Genomic DNA, 11,508 nt, shown 5'->3' on the forward strand with positions numbered 1-11,508 from the left:
AGCGTCGAACTATTCGGTGAGCGAGTTTATTAGCAAGTGCATCAGTGATGTTGTACCCACTGCTACTATTAAAACCTTCCCAAACCAGAAACTGGTTTGATAGCAGCATTTGCGCGAACCACTGCTTTTAATCAGGGAAAGGCGGCCGGAAACAGTGTAGCTATTCCCTCCAAGCCAATCAAACAAGCTAAGCATCAGTATCGAGACAAAGTAGTCGCAATTCAACGGCTCAGACACGTGGCAGTGTCTACAGTCAATCACGAACTACAAAAAGAAAACCAGCCCTGTCGCAGACCCTGATGTCTTGCTCCCAGACAAACTAAACTTCTTTGCTCGCTTTGAGGACAATACAGTGCCACCAACACAGCCCGCTACCAAAACCTGCGGGCTCTCCTTCACCGCAGCCAACGTGAGTAAAACATTTAAACTTGTTAACCCTCGCAAAGCTGCCGGCCCAGACGGCATCCCTAGCCGCGTCCTCGGAGCATGTGCAGACCAGCTCGCTGGTGAGTTTACAGACCTATTCAATCAATCCCTATCCCAGTCTGCTGTTCCACAATTGTTCCTGTTCCCAAGAAAGCTACGGTAACTAAGCTAAACAACTATCGCCCCGTAGCACTCACTTCCGTCATCATGAAGTGCTTTGCGAGATTAATCAAGGATCATATCACCTCCACCCTACCTGACACCCTAGACCCACTCCAATTTGCTTACCGCCCCAATAGGGCCACGATGCAATCACACTGCCCTAACCCATCTGGACAAGAGGAATACCTATGTAAGAATGCTGTACATCGACTACAGCTCAGCATTTAACACAATAGTACCCTCCAAACTCGTCATTAAGCTTGAGACCCTGGGTCTCGACCCCGCCCTGTGCAACTGTGTTCTGGACTTCCTGATGGGCCGCCCCCAGGTGGTGAGGGTAAGAAACATCACCCCGCTGATCCTCAACACTGGGGCCCCACAAGGGTGCGCTCTCAGCCCTTTCCTGTACTCCCTGTTCACCCACAACTCAAATCAAGTTTGCAGACGACACTACAGTTGTAGGCTTGATTACCGACAAGACGGCCTACAGGGAGGAGGTGAGGGCCCTCGGAGTGTGGTGTTAGGAAAATAACCTCACACTCAACGTCAACAAAACAAAGGAGATGATCGTGGACTTCAGGAAACAGCAGGAGCACGCCCCTATCCACATCGATGGGACAGTAGTGGAGAAGGTGGAACGTTTTAAGTTCCTCGGCGTACACATCACGGACAAACAAATGGTCCACCCACACATAGCGTGGTGAAGGCACAACAGCGCCTCTTCAACCTCAGGCGGCTGAAGAAATTTGGCTTGTCACCAAAAACACTCACAAACTTTTACAGATGCACAATCGAAAGCATCCTGTCGGGCTGTATCACCGCCTGGTACGGCAACTGCTCTGCCCACAACCGTAAGGCTCTCCAGAGGGTAGTGAGGTCTGCACAACACATCACCGGAGGGAAACTACCTGCCCTCCAGGACACTTACACCACCCGATGTCACAGAAAGGCAAAAAAGATAGTGACACATTACATCCAATTTTTTATTATTAAAGGGGCTAGAGATTTGAATCAGTCTGATGGCCTTGAGATAGAAGCTGTTTTTCAGTCTCTCTGTCCCAGCTTTGATCTCACCTTTTTGATTTGTTTAATTGAGGATGACAAAGTCAATACTTGACACAGGCAATGTCCTTGATTATCATACTAACTAGACAATTCAATATGTCCAGCATTCACTTCTGTACCAATAATGTACAATTACATAAAGTGTACCATATGTTGAAATCAATATATTTGTAGGGGTTTATGATTTGCTAATGTGGCAATCCACAAGAGTACAAAATAAATACAATTCTGAAATACCAAAAAATATATTTTTTTCCATGCAGTCCTGCTTCAATATCTGGACTTGTGCCCTCCATGAGGGTGACATTAAAAGTATCCATAGTGCAAGAGGGCCTATATGCCATTAGTGCGTTCCATTGGAATTGTAAAAAAAACTTACAGATGACACTTCGAAGAGACATCAAGTTTGCTTACTTTCATAAAAAAATGAATGGAACTGGACATGCAGTCAGTTATTTATCCATTGGCACAGCTGATGGATTTTAACATTGTCTCAAAGTGTTCTGTGGAAGATTCAACTCGGTATTGGTTTCTAGTGCTATAATTCAGTCATCAGATGTTGGAGTAGCTCAGATGGCTTCATTCCGTAGCACTTTGTAGGTGAGCCAATAGAAAACATTGAAGCAAAGGAAACTCAGAGGGAACACAGCCCTGGATATAGTGTCAATCCTTTTTGCCCGATCTACAAATGGCCTGCGGATGTCATACAGTGGAAACCCAGGAGGTAAGGCCTGAAAGATTGGGGCATCCATCTCTGGTGGTGCATCTTCTGCTACTCCATAACTATGGAGAAAATAGGCCTGACTCTGCTCTGCCAGTGCCTGCTCCTAGGAAAGAGCAAAAGGAAAAGGGTCAAATATGTCTGTCACCCTCAACCTGCAACATTTTCTCCACATACAGTATTATGTGGCAAAGGACTTGGATTTTGTGATGAATACATTTCACGAGAGAGATTAAACAGATAGCGATGACAACCGTATCACTGTGAGATCTACCATTTTGTTTTTCTAAGTTAACAAACAGTGGAATATCCCCATTAAACTAGACTCCAGTCAATGTGAGAAAAATAGGCGTTTTTACCCTGGCACAGACACTGCACTGCTGAGGGCCAAACAAGGTCCCCTGGCAGGTGTTGTTGCCTGGCACGCTGTTACCTTTCACTTTGCTGCTCTCACCACTTCCACTTCCCTGCTGATAGAGCCAGAGCAACATGGAGGTTTAGCAGGCATACGGGAATACTGTGATTCAATCTAAACAACATGCTGTGACACATTACTGATGACATTCAAGTATGTTAACAGAGTCTGAGAAATACCAACTGAATGTGTAAAGGTCTCAAAATAAGATGAGACTTAGGTAAAACAGTAGGCTACCTGGTCCCTGGAACTGATCTAGATGGAGGTGTCAGGGAAAAGTATTGGACATTTTCATAATATAGTGGAAGGCTAACTGTGGAGCAACAGACAAACTACTACCTCAAGTCAGTTCAATAATTCCAGATAATTCTTTTTTTGATCACTCTTTTGGGTTACTTGTTTATTTTGAGGTCCGAAGTGAAACGGAAAGCCAAGCAATTATGGCCAGAAGAAGGAAGAAAATGACTTGAATTCAGAACAGGTCTGTGGATCTCCCAGCATGATACGACAGCCAGCTGAACTGTGTTGCTGCTGCATAACAGGGCCTAGAGGGAATAGCAGGTGACAGCAGCCTGAGGGAGTGGGCTGCACAGGGTCTTGTACTCACAGTTCTCTGCCGCTGTTGTTCTTTGATCTTTTTCCTCAGTCTGAAGAACTCTTTGTGCTGTCGTGAGACAAAGTTTACTGCTGCATACTCCAGCAGTGCAGCGAACACAAAAAGAAGACACACAGCCATCCAGATATCAATGGCCTTCACATAAGATACCTACAAACAGATGAATAAGTGTTAGAACCTCAACATGCAGGTAAACAACTGAAATAACCTGTGATGATTAGGTATTAAGTATAAAACTGGTAACTGGCATTTTCTGAATGAAATAATCTTTTGAAATCAATTTTGATTGAATGTATGTAGGTTGTCCAGCTAGAACACCTGAGCAAAATAAAAGATCAAACATTTCCTCTCTTACCTTAGGCAAGGATGCCCTGGACCCAGAGCTTTGTGTTGTCATGGTGAGCACTGTGGTGATACCAAGGCCCACTCTAGCTGGGGCAGCATCCATGTTGATCCAGAAGGAGACCCAGGAGAGGATGACAGTTAGCAGGCTGGGGATGTACATCTGGATCAGGTAGTAACCCATCTGTCTCTCCAGGTGGAACTTTACCTCGATGCAGGCAAATTTACCTGCCAGCAGATGCCAGATGGTTAGAGATGAAGACATTGTCATTAAGCAAACTGTGGCAATAACATTCCATTGAGAGTCCAGAATCTACCTGTGTTGTAGTGTTTGGTGCAGCAGCCCAAGTCTTTCTCCTCTTTCAACACAAACTGAGGAAGCATCAGGTCATCAGCCACCTGCACAGGGCCAATGTCCAGCCACTGGAAACACAGGTCATTCATGGTGTAGCCAACTAGAGCACAGAGGAGAAGGGAGAACACGGGTTTCTTTTATTCATGATCTAGCCTGCTACAGAGGGAGAGGCAAGTTTATATATAAAGTTGTCAACATAAAAAGCCTGTCTAGTCAAGTGTAGAGAATGGGGAAAAAGAGGCACCAGGAAGTGAAACTAGCCAAGTGCAAAGAATGCATAAAAAAAGAGGTAAAACTCACAGCTTTCCAGCTGCATAGAGCATGTCTGAATGTCCATAGGGAAGTTCATCAGATCCATAGGGCAGGACAGGATCAGAGTTAACCTGACTCACAGAACCAGAAGCACATAGTGAGAGGGTGACTAGAAGACAGGTATGGGGAGCTTTGTACACTAATCTTACTTGTGGCTTCAAATTGAGTGTTGATAATTATTGTTACTGATCACATGTTATAAATAACACAATTGTACTCTTATATATCATTATGAGGAGACACTGTTTTAGAGACATCGGCCACCTGATACTGTAGAGGACATTCCCATTTTGAAATATCCGCAGCAGTTTGTTGTCTGTGGTGACTTCGTGAAAGTTTGCCCCTTTTTCATTGGCAAAGAAAAGGTCAGGTTTCCAGATGGAGTCCAACATGGAAGGATCCAGGTCCAGAGAGTCGTCAGGGTACTCCTTATAGGCTAGTCGTGGGTCATTCCATTGTTGCCGTAGAAACACATTGAGCCGATAGTCCTATGGTAGTTATAGTAGAAAAGAGACAGTCTATTAAAGTGAGCGAACAGCCGCTGTTTGGAGGAAAGGTGGATGAGGATAAAAAGCCCTCACCATAGTGGTTTCTGTGATGGACCCAAAGCTGTTGATGAACAGGTTGATGGTGACATTCACAGGAGGACCTGAAAAATAGTCCATGAGAAACACAGCTACTCATATATACTGCATTATAATTTCCCTGTGTTTCACTATACTATTTTCTGAAACAGACCGTTTTTTCATTGCTTAGCCTGTACTGTAAAATGCATTACTCATACAGTACATATTCATACAAATGTATTCATATTTCAAGGAAAATATCTGTGGCAAATAAAAACAGATCTGAAAACATTGTCAGGTCTATTTAATGATGGTATAATATTGTATTCCAGCGCACAATGGAATAAGAACTATTTTACTGTATATACTGAACAAACATTGTAAACGCAACATGTAAAGTGTTGGCCCCATGTTTATGAGCTGAAATAGAAGATCTCAGACATTTTCCATAAGCACAAAAAGCTTATTTCTCTCAAATTTTGTGCACAAATTTGTTTACATCCCTGTTAGTGAGCATTTCTCATTTGCCAAGATAACCCATCCACATGACAGGTGTGGCATATCAAGAACCCGGGGACAATAAAAGGCCACCTGTGGCGGACTGCACTAGCATCGAATAGTCCCCGTGATATGCAACTTTTCAGGGAAGTCAGGAACCAATACACGGAGTCAGTCAGGAAAGCAAAGGCTAGCTTTTTCAAACAGAAATTTGCATCCTGTAGCTCTAACTCCAAAAAGTCCATGGAGAATAAGAGCACCTCCTCCCAGCTGCCCACTGCACTGAGGCTAGGTAACACTGTCACCACCGATAAATCCACGATAATCCAGAATTTCAATAAGCATTTCTCTACGGCTGGCCATGCTTTCCTCCTGGCTACCCCAACACCGGCAAACAGCTCTGCACCCCCCCGCAGTTACTTGCCCAAGCCTCCCCAGCTTCTCCTTCACCCAAATCCAGATAGAAGATGTTCTGAAAGAGCTGCAAAACCTGGACCCGTACAAATCAGCTGGGCTAGACAATCTGGACCCTCTCTTTCTAAAATTATCCTCCTCCATTGTTGCAACCCCTATTACCAATCTATTCATCCTCTCTTTCATATCGTCCGAAATCCTTAAAGATTGGAAAGCTGCCGCGGTCATCCCCCTCTTCAAAGGGGGTGACACTCAAGACCCAAACTGTTATAGACCTATATCCATCCTGCCCTGCCTTTCTAAAGTCTTCGAAAGCCATATGAATAAACAGATCACTGACCATTTCGAATCCCACCGTACCACCTTCGCTGTGCAATCCGGTTTTCAAGCTGGTCACGAGTGCACCTCAGCCACGCTCAAGGTACTAAAAGAAATCATAACCGCCATCGATAAAAGACAGTACTGTGCAGCTGTCTTCATTGACCTGGTCAAGGCTTTCGACTCTGTCAATCACCGTATTCTTATCCGCAGACTCAACAGCCTTGGTTTTCTCAAATGACTGCCTCGCCTGGTTCACCAACTACTTCTCAGACAGAGTTCAGTGTGTCAAATCGGAGGGCCTGTTGTCCGGACCTCTGGCAGTCTCTATGGGGGTACCACAGGGTTCAATTCTCGGGCTGACTCTCTTCTCTGTATATATCAATGATGTCGCTCTTGCTGCGGATGATTCCCTGATCCATCTCTACGCAGACGACACCATTCTGTATACATCTGGCCCTTCTTTGGACATTGTGTTAACTATCCTCCAAACGAGCTTCAATACCATACAACACTCCTTCTGTGGCCTCCAACTGCTCTTAAATGCTAGTAAAACCAAATGCATGCTTTTCAACCGTTCGCTGCCCGCCCGACCAACATCACTACTCTGGACGGTTCTGACTTAGAATATGTGGACAACTACAAATACCTAGGTGTCTAGCTAGACTGTAAACTCTCCTTCCAGACTCATATTAAACATCTCCAATCCAAAATTAAATCTAGAATCGGCTTCCTATTTCGCAACAAAGCCTCCTTCACTCACGCCGCCAAACATACCCTCGTAAAACTGACTATCCTACCGATCCTCGACTTCGGCGATGTCATTTACAAAATAGCTTCCAATACTCTACTCAGCAAACTGGATGCAGTCTATCACAGTGCCATCCGTTTTGTCACCAAAGCCCCTTATACCACCCACCACTGCGACCTGTATGCTCTAGTCGGCTGGCCCTCGCTACATATTCGTGGCCAGACCCACTGGCCCCAGGTCATCTATAAGTCTATGCATAAACTTGTTCTCAACTAGCTTACCTTTTTTTTTTTTTTTGCAGTTTTGTCACACAACCCAATGCCACAGATCAAGTTTTAAGGGATTGTGCAATTGGCATGCTGACTGTTGGAATGTCCACCAGAGTTGTTGCCAGAGAATTGAATGTTCAATACTCTACCATAGCCTGTCATTTTAGAGAATTTGGCAGTACGTCCAACTGGCCTCACAACCGCAGACCACGTGTAACCACGCCAGCCCAGGACCTCTACATCCAGCTTGTTCACCTGCGGGATCGTCTGAGACCAGCCACTCGGACAGCTGATGAAACTGAGGAGTATTTCTGTCGTTAATAAAGCCCATTTGTGGGGGAAAAACTAATTCTGATTGGGTGGGCCTGGCTCCCAAGTGAATGGGCCTATGCCCTCCCAGGCCCACCTATGGCTGTGCCCCTGCCCAGTCATGTGAAATCCATCGATTAGGGGCTAATTTATTTATTTCAATTGACTGATTTCCTTATATGAATTGTAACTCTATAAAATTGTTGAAATTGTTGCGTTTATATTTTTGTTCAGTATAATAATAATACATTTGTATAAAGCTTTTCATTACAGAGTTATTTTTGATACTGTATATATACAATAAAAACAACATACATTTAGAATCAAGGCAGATAAAATAGCAATAGTGTGCTGGGTGCTAAATACAATTTAGATTAGGAATATAAAAAATTCAGTCTGTAGAAGTGGGTTTTAAGGCATGTTTTAAAAGTTCAGAGTGATGGTGCAACTCTCAGATGGCCAGGGAGAGCATTCAATAGGCGAGGGGCAAGGGTCGGTCCCCCATAGTTCGGAGACGTGTCTTGAGGACTTGAAGCAGTAGGGAGTGGCTGGAGCAGAGAGTGCAAGGTGGCTCGCTGATTGAGATAAGGTCGCTGGGCTTTAAATACAAGCATGACCATTTTGAAGTCAATCCTGTAGTTGACCGGTAGTCGGTGGAGTTGGACCAGGATCGGGGTGATATGGTCTGACTTCTTGGTCCTGGTCAGGACCCTGGCAGCACTGTTCTGGATTAGTTGGAGCCTTTGTAGGGATTTAGCTGGGAGGCCCCCAAACAGCGCATTGGCGTAGTCATTCTGAGAGAAGAAGGCATGGATGAATTTCTATGCATCTAGCTGGGAGAGTGATGGTATGACCTATTGGAAGAGGTAGGAGGAGAACCAGTTCAGAGCTGTTCCAGAGACAGCAGTGTGTTCTCTGAGATGCCACAGGAGGATGATGTGGTATACAGAGTCAAAAGCAGCACTGAGATCTAAGAGGAGGAGGATGCTAGGAGGTCCAGAATCAGCAGGTCATTGGTAACTTTAATCAGAGCTGTTCTGGTGCTGTGCAAGAAGTCAGATTGGAAAACCTTTTACAACTGTTTTGAAGATTGATGGTACTATATCTCTCCGGTCAGCAGGGACTTGTTGATCAGGGTGGTGAGAAACATAAGCAGGCTTGATGAGCAGGTTTTGAGTAGGGATGTAGGGAGAAGGTGGTGGCCTTTCATTTTAGAGATGATTGACTGCACAGCGGTGGATGTGTTTACACAGTTTATAATGTGGCAAGCTGTCTTGTATTAGATTGAGTAATCACAAACAGACAGGATAAAATGGTTGTCGTTTCCAATATGCTCCCATTAGTATATTGCATCTCTCAACTACTGACATCATAAATATTTCATAATCTAATTTCCTAAGAGGGTATAATTTATTGATTCTACTTAAATTAAATTAGTGTATTTATAAACAATCAGCAGGGAGTTACTTTGCATTGCATTCACTGGCATATTTCAGTGATGTGCAGCAAGTATAAAATATATATGATGAGATTTGACCCTTGAGAAATAAAGAGGAACTATGTCAGAGGGAATCTGCTGGCTTCGCTGGCTGTGGAGAAACAGACTGAACTAGGGGCTCTATTCATTCTGATCCCGAGATAACATTTTTAGGTAATTTCCGATTGAGCTGACATATGCAGCATATACTGTGAAATGCAGTCTCCGCTAAAGCAGGAATATTGGCTTTACATTTCAATCACACTGTAAGGCTGAACTTCTGTGACGCGGATTTAATAGAGCCTAAGGTCTGTGGGTTATCATACACGCAAAATTACACTTTCTAACCAAAAACAAATGCTCTGAGTAATTCCGGCTTTAAGTATCAAAATAAATCATAATTATAATATGAAAGTGGAAATCTTTCAGATTTATATCCAATTGTATCTTAAATATATTCTTTAAAGCTACTGTACTACAGCCACCTGTTTAGGCTTTACTGTACTGTATCATAATGTGTATAACTGTATATGTATTGTTGTATAATCTACAGTGTATTGCATTATACCTTTGAAGTTGGGTCTAATGCGGGCGTCATACCCAGATGTCCTTCCCATGAGTTTATCCAGAAAGTCAGATGGGGAAGGGGCCTTCCCTACCCTGCTAGGTAGCTTCATCTCCTTACAGGACCCAGGCCTGCCAGAGGGGAGGAAGAGGAGCAAACTGTGAGAGGAATGTCAGGAGTGGTATTATCTGGAACTGATGGGCAACTACTGTTTCAGACGGTCATGATAAAGAGATGTGATAGAAAGGATTTGATTTATAAAGGTGAAGTGTTACATACTCTGCTCACCAAGTGATTTTCTGCAAAAACATATTTCTGAAAATATAAGGCGGGAATAAGAATGGTAGGGACGATATATGCTTTTTGTAATTACTATTTCTTTGTAATCAGCCACAAGCAGTAAAGTAGTGACTATTTTTGTAATAAAATTTGAATATTCATGTATTACAATGAAGAGATGGTACTTGAGTTGGTGTGATCATTTATATTGATTTTAGTAAACACACAGGTCATGTAGCTTTCTCCTTTATGTAGACTGCGTATATCTAATCCCTGGACAAAATCATCTCTCCACTGTGTCTTTCCCAACATTCCAAATCACCTTGCTCCCTCTATCAGCGGTTTTCTTTCATAGATGATCCTACTTTGTTAAGTGTAGGACGTCTACGGTCTAGTCCCAATGCATTAGACTAACAGCAGAATCGTATAATATTGTTACGGTAAATGTAGAGTTGTTGTATGAATAAATATTTAATACAGGGTAAAAGTCTGCAAAATTTGGAGGAATAACTACGTCATACACCTTTTAGTATACAGTCCAAATAAATATCCTACAGTTATTGGTAATTATTTTTACAAAATGTAATGTAAAACATGATTAGCTCATCAAAATCAATTTAATATCTATTATACATGTATTATTTTTAGGCACATTTAAAAAACATAATATCTTGTAGAACATATGAACCTTTCAAGGTGAAAAAACAGATTTTATTTCTCTGCGATTTTCATATAATTTGGAGAACATTGTACATTCCCCATGGAACAACTTCTCTCACTTCAAAAGTAGCAGATCTCTATTTCTTCAGTTTACACAAATGCACATTGAAACAACATTTTCATTTTTCTTAGTCTCCTTTTAGTTTTACTCAAACAACCACAGGCTATAATAAAACAATAATTACTTACTAAGCCAAAAGGCAAGACAATTATGTATCTTACCTGCATTGTAGAAAGCAGACCGAGGAGACCCATACCATCCACAGGACTAGTGAAAGCATTCTCTGCTTACAGCTCTATGTATAAAATAAAATACAAACGGATGAAGAAATGTTTAGCGGCATATAACTCAGTGAAGAGTCTGTGAACCTAGGCTGAGAAACATGGTGTTGCTCCTCTACCCAGACAAATCCTTATTGAGCCCTCTGAGCCTCCGGCTCAGGTGTAACATCCAAGATGATGCTGGTCTATAATTCAAGGTCTGGGGAAGTTTTGCCATGTGATTTTTTGTGTTGAAGACCCACAAGCTTTATGTCTTTTTCATAGCCAAATGCATGCTCCAGGAATTACAGCAGGAATATTTAGAGACAGCAGCATTTGAGACCTCTTTAAAAAAAAAAAAAATTGTCAGTGCATCTTAAAGTTCCAAATATTTTTAGACTTTATCTTATGATGGCTTTAGACTTTAATGAGCACAGTTTGGATCCACAGTCAAGGCATTTTCTATTAAATACCTTTTTTCACCTAAAAATAAAAACACAATCATAACAGAGAACATGGACATACATTCCCCAAATATATATACACTGAACAAAAATATAAACGCAACATGTAGTGTTGGTCCCATGTTTCATGAGCTGAAAAAATAAATGTTCCATACGCACAAAAAGCATATTTCTTTCAAATGTTGTGCACAAATTTGTTTACA

The 11,508-nt window shown here is 42.5% G+C and overlaps 2 protein-coding genes across 2 annotated transcripts; both read right to left on the reverse strand.

Moving 5' to 3' along the window:
* Nucleotides 1–2,195: 2,195 nt before the first annotated feature.
* On the reverse strand, nucleotides 2,196–2,896 carry LOC120044267 (glycine receptor subunit alpha-4-like). Its single transcript, XM_038988874.1, has 2 exons — nucleotides 2,734–2,896; nucleotides 2,196–2,480 (listed from the first exon to the last, which is right to left on the reverse strand). The coding sequence occupies exons 1-2, from the start codon at nucleotides 2,863–2,865 to the stop codon at nucleotides 2,223–2,225; spliced, it is 390 nt and encodes a 129-aa protein (XP_038844802.1). The 5' UTR covers nucleotides 2,866–2,896; the 3' UTR covers nucleotides 2,196–2,222.
* A 343-nt stretch (nucleotides 2,897–3,239) lies between these two features.
* LOC120044268 (glycine receptor subunit alpha-4-like) lies at nucleotides 3,240–5,152 on the reverse strand. Its single transcript, XM_038988875.1, has 6 exons — nucleotides 4,996–5,152; nucleotides 4,679–4,902; nucleotides 4,403–4,485; nucleotides 4,065–4,202; nucleotides 3,761–3,975; nucleotides 3,240–3,555 (listed from the first exon to the last, which is right to left on the reverse strand). Exons 1-6 carry the CDS (start codon nucleotides 5,077–5,079, stop codon nucleotides 3,262–3,264), a joined length of 1,038 nt encoding a protein of 345 aa, XP_038844803.1. The 5' UTR covers nucleotides 5,080–5,152; the 3' UTR covers nucleotides 3,240–3,261.
* Between the last annotated feature and the right edge of the window lie 6,356 nt (nucleotides 5,153–11,508).

This window comes from Salvelinus namaycush, chromosome 3 (assembly GCF_016432855.1).
Source record: "Salvelinus namaycush isolate Seneca chromosome 3, SaNama_1.0, whole genome shotgun sequence".
Classification (NCBI taxonomy): domain Eukaryota; kingdom Metazoa; phylum Chordata; class Actinopteri; order Salmoniformes; family Salmonidae; genus Salvelinus; species Salvelinus namaycush.